General features: G+C 33.7%; 1 protein-coding gene across 1 annotated transcript in view; it reads right to left on the minus strand.

Moving 5' to 3' along the window:
* The window catches only part of LOC127832007 (limb region 1 protein homolog), a 29,005-nt gene that overhangs the window by 12,679 nt on the left and 2,049 nt on the right, over positions 1-14,277 (minus strand). The window contains exons 2-9 of the mRNA XM_052357136.1: positions 11,927-12,020; positions 11,295-11,325; positions 9,783-9,922; positions 8,345-8,445; positions 5,328-5,454; positions 4,595-4,663; positions 3,210-3,274; positions 2,178-2,280 (exon numbers count right to left, since the gene is read on the minus strand). Of these exons, the coding sequence (XP_052213096.1) occupies positions 2,178-2,280; positions 3,210-3,274; positions 4,595-4,663; positions 5,328-5,454; positions 8,345-8,445; positions 9,783-9,922; positions 11,295-11,325; positions 11,927-12,020 (730 nt within the window). The remainder of the gene's footprint in view (positions 1-2,177; positions 2,281-3,209; positions 3,275-4,594; positions 4,664-5,327; positions 5,455-8,344; positions 8,446-9,782; positions 9,923-11,294; positions 11,326-11,926; positions 12,021-14,277) is intronic.

Below are 14,277 nucleotides of genomic sequence, written 5' to 3' on the forward strand. Positions count from 1 at the left end.
TTTTTTGTTTATACTATAATAGGATTTAAAGAATCAAATGTTGATTTTGGCAATGTGTCATGGTGAATAACTGAATATAGAGTCAATAATTTGATCCCCACATTACGAGCAATCTATAGATCTCCCTCTTAGAAACCAAGTACTGGTTCTACCCAGGTAATGGATTCATTTTTTTTTTAAATAAGGGCTGTTTGTAAAACATGCATGCCCCCCATATGGGCTGTCAGTTGTAGTGGCAGCCATTTTGTGAATACGGTTTTTGTCACTGTGACCTTGACCTTTGACCTAGTGACTTGAAAATCAATAGGGGTCATCTTCCAGTGATGATCAATGTACCTATGAAGTTTCATGATCCTAGGGCTAATTAATCTTGAGTTATCATCAGGAAACGTTTTTTACTGTTTTGAACTTTTGAGTCACTGTGACCTTGACCTAGTGACCTGAAAAATTAATAGGGGTCATCTGCCAGTCATGATCAATTTACCTATGAAGTTTCATGATCCTAGGCGTAAGCATTCTTGAGTTATCATCCGCAAACCATTTTACTATTTCAAGTCACTGTGACATTGACCTTTGACCTAGTGACCTGAAAATCAATAGGGGTCATCTGCCAGCCATTATCAATGTACCTATGAAGTTTCATGATCCTAGGCCTAAGCATTCTTGAGTTATCATCCGCAAACCATTTAACTGTTTCAAGTCACTGTGACCTTGACATTTAACATAGTGACCTGAAAATCAATAGGGGACATCTGCCTGTCATGATCAATGTACCTATGAAGTTTCATGATTCTAGGCGTAAGCATTCTTTAGTTATCATCTGCAAACCATTTTACTATTTTGAGTCAATGTGACCTTGACCTTTGACCTAGTGACCTGAAAATCAATAGGGGTCATATGCCAGTCATGATCAATCTACCTATAAAGTTTCATGATCCTAGGCCTAAGCGTTCTTGAGTTATCATCCGGAAACCATTTTACCATTTCGAGTCACTGTGACCTTGACCTTTGACCTAGTGACCTGACAAAAATCAATAGGGGTCATCTGCCAGTCATGATCAATGTACCTATGAAGTTTCGTGATCCTAGGCGTAGGCATTCTTGAGTTATCATCCGGAAACCATCTGGTGGACTTGGACCAACATGAGCAAAACAATATACCTCCTCTTTTTCAAAGGGGGGCATAATAAATAGGTATATGGAATAACTAACAAAACATCAATCTCGCTAAATTCAGAATGCAATAATAGCTTAGCGTAATTAAGTTAGCTTAACCCATTTATGCCTAGTGGACTCTCCCATTCTTCTAAATTGGATCAATTTATTTCCAAAATTAGGGATGTCTAGTATATTTATTTGTATATTTAGAATATTTTTACAGAAATTCCTTGAAGCAAACAGCGCAAACCCTGAAAAGACGCCGCGTTATGCGGTGTCTCATCTGGGTCTACGCTGTTTGCCAAGGCCTTTATTCTAGACGCTAGGCATAAATGGGTTAACTTAAGCTAACAATTTTTTAATTTTCATATTAATATTTGGCATAACCCTGATATGAGATTCATTCTCCAACAAATGCTCACAGCTTTTGAAAAGTTTTGCAATAAATTAATTCCAAAATCAATCCAAAACAATCCTGGGAAAAATCAAGTTTTTAGCATTTTAAACAAACAATGTTTCTAAATCTTTAGAAAAAACTAGAGCTTTGCCACAGACGTGACAAATACCCCCACATGCCCCATTGACAAAGAATATTTTGCATGTTGTCTTCACAAAAAACAGCTGACACCATGCTTAATGTTTAAAACATACTTGACCCCGTGACCTTGTTTTTGAGTAAAATACGCTTAAACAATAATACCAGGGGGTGAAATATCCTTAAGACTAAATCCTTATCTGGAGCTCTGGTTGTATCTCTATTATTTGCCTTTATTTTTTTTGTAAAATTTATACTTTTTTATGAAGTTCTCCTCCTTGTGGCTCTTTGATATGACATAGTCTCGTAAATAAGGAAAAGTCAGTTGACTTTCTTTAACTCAAGAAAACTTCTAAAAGCATCATCACTTCCAACTACATGTACACCTTTAAAAATACATTCTATTATAAGCTTTGGTTATTTATGTACTACCAGCACAAGAGATTCTTCTACAATGTTATGAAAATGCCTTCAATATTCATACCTCTACCCTCAATGCCGTTATGCTTGGTTGCTTTCAACTTCCTTCTCAACGAGTCCCTTTCCATGTGGAACTGAGTAAGTTCTTCATTGATGTCGCGTAAAAACTGAAGAGTGACAATACATATGAGTTGTGTTCTAAGAAAACTGGGCATAATGCATGTGCGTAAAGTGTTGTCCCAGATTAGCCTGTGCAGTACACGAAAATCCAGTTTAGGCGGAACTTCACGCACATGCATTATGCCCAGTTTTCTCAGAACATGACTCATATTATAAATCATTATGAACTGTAATTACCTTTAAGCCTACAATTAACAAAAGCCCTAATAATATACAGTACATGAGAATTCTACCCTTGAAAAGCGTCACATATCTGTGCCCTTTGATACTATAGAGGCCACATGTGTTGTCCTGTCTTTATGAAACTTAATCAGAACTTTTGTTCCAATGATCTCACTGCCTATCAGGCGATGTGGGCTTAATAACTAGGTCACAAGGTCAAAATAGGGAAAAAGCTTGTAAACACCAATGAGTTTACATGTTTTTTCCACAATCACCAAACTTGCTCTGGGCATTTGTTCTTATACTAATACACTGGATCCAGTTAGTTAAAAAACATGGAGGATCTGTTTTGTTAAATTACTTAAGTGAAATCTCATGAATATTTGTTCTAATAATATCTTGACTAAGTTTTAAAACTTTTTTAACACTAATAATCACATACGTTTGAGAGACCAAGAGTCTTTTGCCATCTTGTTTACCGTCTTATAATTTGTGAAATTTGGCCTTAAATTTCTTGACCTCTGACTATTTTTAGAAAAATCCTTAGAAAATTAAATTTAGTTTTGTGACTGATAATTTGTATAACTAGTCCAACAATGTCATGTGGTTTCTCAACTTATGATAATTTGTGAAAATGGTTCAATAAGATCATATAAAAATTCAGACTGCTGGCAATGTTTGAAACCAGTCCTGAGTAAAATACCTTACATTGCTAGACGTAAGCTATTTCGTAAACCTTGTCCAAGATTATTACCTGTGGTTTCTGTACAAGAGTTCCCATGAAGGTAAACATGCTGAAAAATCCCACAGGAGTGCACACTGAAACAAATAATAATTATATAAGCATTGTTGTGGTAAAACTGTGATTAATGCATGTGGGTACAGATACTTTCTGCTAGGACTGTATTTACGTTTTTGGGTGACTTCCTTTAAACAAAAAATTCCATAAAAGTGGAAAGTGTTGTCACTGCACCCTGCAGTCTGCACAGGCCAATCAGGGAATGCAATGTAGTTTACACACATGCATTATGCCCAGTTGTCTCATAACACAGCTCATATGAAAGTCAGCAATATTTTTACTGCCTTAGAATGGGTTGGTAACACTCAAGTTGAGTAATTTGTTAGATAAATCTTGCAAATATCTAGGGAACCTATTGTTATAAGAGCCTGATTCATGTTTGATATGATGTTTATATAATATAATTATAGAAGTAATTTGATGTAACAAGAGCACCGCATTACGGGTGCCACGCTCGGCTACGGGTGCAGTTTTCAATAAAGGAAAGCTTGTCAGAATTTTTTATTTTTTAAATATTTTTGTACAGGTCACAGTGACCTTGACCTTTGACCTAGTGACCCCAAAATGGGTGTGGTGCGTAGAACTCATTAAGGTGCTTCTACATAAGTTTCAAAATTGTAGGTGGAAGCACTTTGATTTAAGAGCCTATGTTAAGGTTATAACATGATGCGGACTGCTGAAATCAGATGGCGGACGACGAGCTGGCTATGACAATACCTTGGGTTTTCTCTGAAAACGCCGAGCTAAAAATGTAATGTTATTTCCTAAATAATGTAAGTTGCCACTTTGGATTTGACACTAGGGAACAGACCTTATGAAAAGATGATATAACAGGAAAACATAACTTATACACATTTCTATGAAGTTAAAATAGTGTTTTTTTTAAACAAAGTAGTTTTTTAATACTTAATTTTAACCCTTAAAGCGCTGGAGCTGAATTTTAAAGGCCTTTGCAAACAGTTTGGATCCAGATGAGACGCCACAGAACGTGGCGTCTCATCTGGATCCAAACTGTTTGCTATTCTGATAGTATTCTTTGAAAAAAAATCGAAGAAAATGCTAATTTTAGAAATTCTGCAGACAACATTTTAGCAGAAGACAAATTTCCCAGCATGCAAAGGGTTAATAATCATAAAAAAAAATCAGCACAGTATGCTTTTTTTTTTAGATAAGACTGTCAGTGGAAACCTAAAACTGTATCAATAAATAGATTAAAGTTAAAAACCAAAGATGTGTAAGGGAATACAATAAACACAATAAAAGAGAAGTTAAAAGCAATCATCTAGTTTTGGAAACAAATATTTCTTTTATATATGTTACTTTCAAACATTATCACTTACACAACAATAAAATAACTCCCATGAAAGAGATACAAGAATATAAATATGGCAGGTAAATGCTCCAGATATCTGAAACAAAGAAAAAATGATGATACAGTTAGATCATTGTGTGTCAATAACACTACCACATTAAACAGATCATGTTTTTATTTTAACTTGAATTGTGAGTCAAACGACATGCCACATAAACTGTAGAGTTATATTACATTCAGACATTGGCATTTTATCTCGCTAACTTCATTAAATTGTAACAAGAGTGAACTAGTTCTTATTTTTTTTTTTACATATTATTTATATATCATTTTTATATTTCTGTTTTAGTGATAAAAAACACAGTTGCACAATTATGAGTTAAAAACACTAAACTTTATGTCATATGGTCAAACGTGCAACCCTAAAAAACCCACAGATTAAGTTACACAAACAATTTATCTTAAACAATTGTAATTTTAAACAGGCATTTAAAGGTATAAAAATGGCTTGCATACTGCGCAGCGCTGTTAATGTGGCAAATCAAAAGATTTTTTTAAATTTCTTATGCATTTTTGTGCATAGAAGAAACTTGGTAAAATAGCTAACAAAATGCATACACAAGCACAATCAACAATTTAATAACTTGTTTTCTGTTTTTTAACACTGTATCCTTTATTTTGACCCAACAAGTTCCTAAAGGAATCCCAGAGAGCGGAAACAAAAAGTTGTAACCAACACTTCCCCAAACCCTTAATGTTACCAGAAAATGTTTGTTGATGTAGATGACTGTCGTTGCTGAAGAGAAGAAAAATCCAGAATACTCCTAGAACACTCGTTGCCAATAGCGCCAACATCACCAAGGCTTCTTTTACACGTGCAAAAATTCCCTAAAGGGTAAATATAAGTAACAAGAAACCCCAAAGTTTTTTTTGTCAGAATATTGCACTATATATTCAGATAAAAGGAAACGTCTTGAGGGGCATAACTTTGGACAAAATAATACGATGGATGGTTTAGCAACTTAAAAATTTCAAAGGGCCATAACTCTCTAAACAAGAGCACCGCCTTGCGGGTGCAGACCGCTCATCTATTTTCTTTTTAAAGGTGAAGGGACTCTCATTTTCAATCACAAAGGAGGGAGGAGTGGAGTGAAGAGGGGTGTATAGTGTGGGGTTGTGGACATTTATTACATTATCTTCCAAAAAAGCGAAAAAAAAAAAAAAAAAAAAAAAAAATCGGGGGGGGGGGGGTATAGTGTGAGGGTTGTGGTGATAATTTGTGAGATGATCTTAAAAAAAAAAAAAAAAAAAAAAAAAAAAAAATCAAAAAAAAATTTGGGGGGGGGGGTGGGGGGGGTGGGGTGGGGGTATAGTGTGAGGGTGTGGTGGTCATTTGTGAGATGATCTTATAAAAAAAAAAAAAAAAAAAAAAATTAGGGGGGGGGGGGGAGGGGGGGGAGGGGGGGGAGGGCACGGGGGATGGTTTGGGTGAAGTCTATTGTGGTATGTCAGGTAAGAGTAGTTTCATCAAAGTATCAATCAAATCTAATCATAAATAAAGAAGTTATGGCAATTTTAGCAAAATTTAATAATTTGACCTTGAGAGTCAAGGTCATTCAAAGGTCAAAGTAAAATTCAAGTTGCCAGGTACAGTAACCTCATGATAGCATGTAAGTATTTGAAGTTTGAAAGCAATAGCCTTGATACTTCGAGTGGATCGAAACACAAAATTTAACCATATATTAAAAGTTACTAAGTCAAAAAAGGGCCATAATTCCGTAACAATGACAACCAGAGTTATGCAACTTGTCCTTTTACTGTACCCTTATGATAGTTTGTGAGTGTTCCAAGTATGAAAGCAATATCTATGATACTTTAGGGGTAAAGTGACCAAAACATAAATCTTAACCAAATTTTCAATTTTCTAAGTATAAAGGGCCCATAATTCCGTCCAAATGCCAGTCAGAGTTACATAACTTTGCCTGCACCGTCCCCTTATGATAGTTCATAAATCTTGCAAGTATGAAAGCAATAGCTTTGATACTGTAGGAATAAAGTGGACCTAAACACAAAACTTAATCAAATTTTCAATTTTCTAAGTATAAAAAGGGCACATAATTCTGTCAAAATGCCAGTCAGAGTTACATTACTTTGCCTGCACAGTCCCCTTATGATAGTTAGTAAGTGTTGCAAGTATGAAAGCAATAGCTTTGATGCTTAAGGAATAAAATGGACCTAAACACAAAACTTAACCAAAATTGTCAATTTTCTAAGTATAAAAAGGGCACATAATTCTGTCAAAATGCATGCCAGAGTTATCTAACTTTGCCTGCCCAGTCCCCTCATGATAGTAAGTAAGTGTACCAAGTTTGAATGCAATAGCATTGATACTTACTGAGAAAAGTGGAACTAAACGCAAAACTTAACCAAAATTTGCAATTTTTTAAGTACAAAAAGGGCACATAATTCTGTCAAAATGCACGCCAGAGTTATCTAACTTTGCCTGCCTAGTCCCCTCATGATAGTAAGTAAGTGTACCAAGTTTGAATGCAATAGCATTGATACTTTCTGAGAAAAGTGGACCTAAACGCAAAACTTAACCGGACGCCGACGCCAACGCCAACGCCAACGCCAACGCCAACGCCAACGCCGACGCCAAGGTGATGACAATAGCTCATAATTTTTTTTCAAAAAATAGATGAGCTAATAAATCATCTAACCAGAACCCCCACAAAAAATGTGCATCTCCTCAAGGTAGTTAAGCTTCCCATAAAGCTTCATTGAATTCCACTCAGTAGTTGGGGGGACAAGAATTGCACTATATGTAGTACAGAGTTAATGGAAAATTTCAAAGGGCCATAACTCTGTGAAAAATTATCCGACCAGAACCGGCTGATAACATGCACATCTCCTCTTGGTAGTGAAGCTTCACATACAGTTAATATTGAATCCGGTCATTAATTGCTGAGAATACCAAGACAAAAATTGTGCACGGACACACACACGGACAGAAGAAGTGGCGACTATATGCTACCCCCCTAAAAATCGTTGGGGAGCATAAAAAGTGAGAAATTATAAAGCTGGCAATTGTAGCAATTATTCAAAATGAACTCCAACTTTTTGCAAGGAATAAAGACTAATTTTGTATGCATAATATATAAATATTATTGTGCTTTCTCAGCACGTCACAAATTATTGTATGTATGAATTTGGATATTCATTATACTATATTATTATATTACATTATTATATAACATTATTATATTACATTATTATATAACATAGAGTATATTTGTTGGACTCAGTGGAATATCGATTTTATTTCACGAGTGATCATATAAAATTATATTTTCACGAGTGGCGAACCCACGAGTGCAAATATGTATTTTTTATGATCACCAGTGAATTCAAATCGCTATTCCATCTAATCCAACAATTTTTTTTTTATTTTATGCTTTTTTTACTGTTTATTTACATTGTAAAAGAGTGAAACTGTATGATTTCGCTGGATTTATGACGTCATTTCGTTGAATAAATGACGACATTTCACAATAAAACAGTGAAAATTATCGATGTTTTTCACTGTTATTTTTCACTGTTTCAAATAGTGAAATACCAGTTTTATTTCACTAATATATTTCTCTAAAAACCACCGGAAAGCATTTTTTTTTTTTTATTATATTACATTTATTATCAGTTTAGTTTGAATTATCACAAAAGAGGTGAAAATACAGCAAAGCCACAAAAACTGTGAAGATGGGATGAATAAAATGTTTACCTTTGTTCCAGTGAAGCCCTCAGACTCGGTAAAGAAGTAGGCAAAGGGCATGAAGATGAACAGTGAGATATTGGAGAACAAGAACACAAAGTTCCATAGACCTGAAGACAAACACAAACACTGGTTTCACTTACATGTACAGGGCTTCCTCTGTCATTGATATATTAGGCTTCGGCTTAAAATTATCACAATGGGCTAAACAAAATTAATTTTGTCTACAGCTTTGATTTTATCAAATTCCACAAAATAGATCAATTGAGAATAATACTGCTACAAATTGGCCATAGAAATTATGAGCTTGGGTGTCATGTGTAATGGTCACATACATGTACAGTCTATTGATACTAGCTTTAAGTAACAATACATTAAGATCTGTAGATTGCAAACAAACACAAACATGATATTTACATACAGTTAATTCTCAATGACTTTAAGAAGACAAATATGGTAAAGATACAGTTAATGGACAGGTTAAAGGTCTTCTGGCATTGATGTACATTTTGACCTGTTTCACATTTACACCTTTCCCTCACTAATCACTGGGGCATTCAAATTATACACAAATTAAACGCATGGCTGTAGAGCAACTACCGAGGGATCAGTGTTTTACACATAAACATTATCCATCAAGCTGCAACATGCACAAGTCGACCTTTCACCTCTAACCTTTGAAAAAGGGTCATAGGCATGATACCTCTTCAACGCATGTTGACAATTTCGATCAAGGCAATCCAGACAAGCTAAGATGGACAAACATTCGCCATCTGCCTGCACATACACTCAAACTTTGAGAAAGCTGTATCAAGTTTTCCACTAGCAAGTTTGACCAAACTTCCCATATCCTGGATGGGATTCGCACTAGAAAAATTAGACCTGATCGCCAGAGTCAAACACTAGACAACTGACTAACACAGAGAGTTCCAAAATTTACTGCTAGTGACTGAAATCTCAGCGATCAGTATATATTTATTTTGTAACTCACCATTTTTAAACCAAACATGTTATAAGCATTTTGTGCAAAGAAGACTGATAGATCCGACTATAAAACCATGAATGAAAGAATCATGAGAGTTTTGTATCTACTCTATGAGTCCCTTTTCCAGCATTTTTTTTCCCAATTAAGAAAAGCTTCAATACCTGGCAAATTGAGATTGGCAATTATGGGTCTCTTTCCATTGCTTGGTTTTAAAATGCACAAACCCATCTACAGTGTAAATATTCTTTTACTTGCCCATTAACTGAAATGTTCAGTTTCAGTGCTCATTTCATTATCCCTTACTGATAATGGGCCTATGAAACGAAATTGATGAAACTTTCCTTCCTTTTTGGATTTTTTCGTGTGGCAATTGGGAACAATGTTATTTTTTCCTAAATCGGAGCAGTGCCTTTTATTGATACTTTATAAAGAAAGAAAAGATCACTGCTTTTCTATACTTACGATGTATGAGTGAGGTATTTAGCCATTGCACGTAGTAGCTGTGTGGGTGGAGCAACAGAACTTCATTGCTCACAATGGATATAGGCAGCAGGAACACTGCGCCCATTGATACGGCCAGCGTGAAAGTACACACCCAGAACCTAGGAATGTAAGTCAACATAAAAAGATTCATTTAAAACATCCTTGAACCAAGATTTAAATGCTATTTAAAAGAAGTTGATAGTACAGTTTTTTTTAATGTGCACAAAGTTCATTTTGTTACGAAATATTATTTCCTCTAAATGTGTTCCAATATTATGTATGCCTCTTCAAAATCAGGTATACATATTCTTAATATAATTATATTTATAAATAAAATTATGTAACATCCGTGGCTCCTTTAAATTCTTGTTATTTAAAAAAAGTAATAATTTTATATTAGATTAAAGATACATGTAAGACTATATATTTTTTAAAAAGCTTGAAAAACTTAAAGCGAGAATATACGATTTTTTATATGTGTAAAATTATAATATATTGATAATATATGGTACAAAAACACAAAATAGGCAAGACAAATTATACATTGAAGACGATTTTCATAAAATAAAGCAAAGACAAATTAGGACCCCGAGCCGATTGTGATGAAGATATTTTGTACATATTTTCCTTCAATAACAGAAGCATTTGTCTTTTTAGTTAGTGTCTTGTGTCGTATGAATAGATATCGTTGCAGGAATTTAAAATGATTTACATGCTGGCGAATTCGACTGTACAGAAATTTTCGATTTCAGAATTAAATATCTGTTTTTAATTGCATTTTTCGACACATGTTCCTCTTAACTTTTATTGTAATTTATATTGAATATATGTTTAATAAGTTTTTTACACATTTTATATAAATAAATAAATATTTGACAATATAGTCTCGCTTTAAGCTTAGTAAATTGATTAATATGTATACAGTTATTACTCATATACACTGTAGAAAGCTTGGTATGTCATGTGGTGACTAATTTTTAAAGAGCAAATTAACCCTTTACCACTTATACATATTTGCAGGAATTTGAAGTTCCTTAGAAAGTTAAATTTAATTTCAGACCTTACTTACTTGATTTAAGTTTTTAAGGCTTCATCTCCAAACCTTAGATACTAATGAGCAGCAAACAGCATAAAACCTGAACAGCAGACTGTGAGTTACTTGCAGACTGTTCTGGTTTTATGCTATTTGCACATAGCCATTTTCACTTTGCTTCTAAGTGGGAAAGGGTAAAAATGTATCAAAGGCTTCAAATTACAAATTTTGCCATTGAGCTTAGCATACAAGGTATCCTTTTTGTCTTGGACATTGCACTACATGTACATGTATATAATGAAATACAATTAGAACATTTTTGTTACAAAATCTCATTAATTAATTAACTGTGTTAAATATCCCATAGATCTTATCTTCATTACTTTCAAGAAAAAGTATTAATATTCTAGCCTAGCGACTCATAGTGTGAAATAACTTTACAAAATGAATAAACTTACGCAATCCGAAATACAAATGCATCTTCTTCACCTGAAAGAAAGAATAAACTATATGTCAGAGATTTCATTTTCCTTTAATATATTTGATATAAATTAAGAAAAATAATTTTATTTTGGAATCACTGATTTCTGGCCATTATGTTTTACTTGCAAGGTGGGTGATCTTTTTTTTTTCATTTATTTTTTACTAAAATTGACCAAAGGCCCTTTTCATTTGCCTAGTTATTTTTTACTCAAATTGGCTAAAAGCCAATCTTAAAATTTGAGAATGAATCCTATGCACAAAATATAACAATGCCAATTAACTTGTTACATGAATCCTATGCACAAAATATAACAATGCCAATTAACTTGTTACATGAATCCAATGCACACAATATAACAATGCCAATTAACTTGTTACATGAATCCTATGCACACAATATAACAATGCCAATTAACTTGTTACATGAATCCAATGCACACAATATAACAATGCCAATTAACTTGTTACATGAATCCTATGCACAAAATATAACAATGCCAATTAACTTGTTACATGAATCCTATGCACACAATATAACAATGCCAATTAACTTGTTACATGAATCCTATGCACACAATATAACAATGCCAATTAACTTGTTACATACCAGTTATACAATCTTCAGAGTCTGCCCTCTTCTTGAAATATGACAGCAACAAGTATGCCGATACATAAAGGAATATGAACAGCAAGAAGAAAATCTGAAAAGCATTAACAATACAGACATTATAGGCTACCGGAAACAAATTAATACATGTCTTTTTAAGTATAAGTTATTTTATGAAATAATTGCTTTATGTGTTTGTTAACTATTTTTACTATGTGTTACATGTATATTGGTTTTTAGCAATAAACAACTTTTGGTGTAACAATTGATGTACCACTATTACCGGTAGTCTAAATTGACTTGACAAAGTACAAAGCTTTTGTTTTATGCTGAACCCAATAATGTATGGCAACCAAAAACATTATTATGGTCAACAAGATGTGTTTGTGAAACACAATGTCCCCCTATATGACGTTTGACCTTGAAGAATGACCTTGACCTTGAACTTTCACCACTCAAAATGTGCAGCTCCATGAGATACAGATGCATTTCAAATATAAAATTGCTAGCTTCAATATTGCAGAAGTGACATTACATGAGCAATTTTGACCCATATATTTGACCTTGAAGGATGACCTTGACCTTTCACCACTCAAAATGTGCAGCTCCATTAGATACACATGCATGCCAAATATCAAGTTGCTATATTCAATATTGCAAAAGTATTCAAAAAATAAGGGATTTGGGCCACATATATTTGAACTCTGACCTTGAAGGGTGACCTTGACCTTTCACCACTCAAAATGTGCCGCTCCATGAGATACACATGCATGCCAAATATCAAGTTGCTATCTTCAATATTGCAAAAGTACTCATAAAATGAGCGATTTTGGCCACATATATTTGCAAAAGTTATTGCAAATGTTAAAGTTGGCGCAAACCAACCAACAGACCAACCAACAGACAGGGCAAAAACAATATGTCCCCCACTACTATAGTGGGAGACATAAATAGCGTATTTTTGACGTAATGTAGGCGCATTTTGGCTAAGCATACATTTTCCAGTATAAACAAGAGTGTTGTGTATGCTCTGCATACATCAAATTCTATTTAATTGTCATAGCCACAGTTCATTCAACAGATGACCTCTTTTCAGTCTTTATGGCAAAGTTGCATTTGTAAACTTATCCCTTAATCAGGACTCAGTCGTGCGGGAGATAAATTCTCTATGAACATATTAATTTCTCCCTTTAAGTTAATAAAGGAGAAGTGACTTCTACTCCTTTTGAGATTTACTTTTAGCCAGACATTGACTGATTATATCTTAATTTAATTCATTTAAATACAATAATAAACACTTACGTGTGTTTGTTCAAATTTGTTAATGTTTTCACCCAAGCTGCCAAATGTCAATTGTTTCTGATTACCCATAATGATGATGAAGGTGGTGTACATGTATTAATAATATAAGTGAAGCGTTGATTAACACTAAAAAGAAACCACTTCTTCTTTTATTTGCCTCAATTAATTTCAGCTTTGGGAGAAGCAAAGTTACTTCTCCCTCAATATGAATTAGGCAGAGTCCTGCCTAAATAATCCAAGTCATCATTTACTATTTAATTTGTTTCTTATTAAATCACAATGTTGTAAATGTGTCTGTTTTATACACAGAACATTCCAGAATAGCAATGTGATGCTTTTGTAAAGAATGTTTAATTAACTGTTTTACAGAAAAGGTTACATGCTTAAAAAGGAAATTATGAATGCTTGAAGGCAATCTCTGAGGATATCAAACACGTGCAAACCTGTCTTACCCACCAAAATAACATACACACATTTACACAAGTGGTGACATATTTAATTAAAGGGTGGGTGAACTTGCATCTTTGATCTACCATGATTATAGGTGTGAAAGATACATTCATCTATCGAGAAATCATCTAAGAATATGCAATGTTCAATGGATTGCAATATTGAAAATAGAAATTGCAAACATCAAACTGCACAATTTTCAAATTGAAAAAAAAATAGGCTTAAAAAGTATTACAAAAGTATGCTATTATCCTGTCGAATAATAAGAGTTGATTGTGACTGTTGAAAATACCCTACATGATGTAAAGAACACACACATTATGTGACTTTCTTTTTGTTCAAATTAAACAAATTTTAAGATGTTAACAGTTGGTACTTTTTTTTAAACTTTCATTGTGCAGAGTCTTTTTCTGCCTAGTTTGGGAAAAGGAGTCTGACCAAATTGGGAATTTTTTATCGACAAAATTGGCAATTTTGGGAATTTTTGCTTCGATGAAACGGCTCATTTGGGAAAAAATTGGGAATTTATCATGCTTTAATAATTCAGTGGTTTAACAAATATTTATTTTGTTATTTGTTATTTTGTCTTCTTTATATGA

The sequence above is a fragment of the Dreissena polymorpha genome, chromosome 5, assembly GCF_020536995.1.
Source record: "Dreissena polymorpha isolate Duluth1 chromosome 5, UMN_Dpol_1.0, whole genome shotgun sequence".
Lineage (NCBI taxonomy): Eukaryota > Metazoa > Mollusca > Bivalvia > Myida > Dreissenidae > Dreissena > Dreissena polymorpha.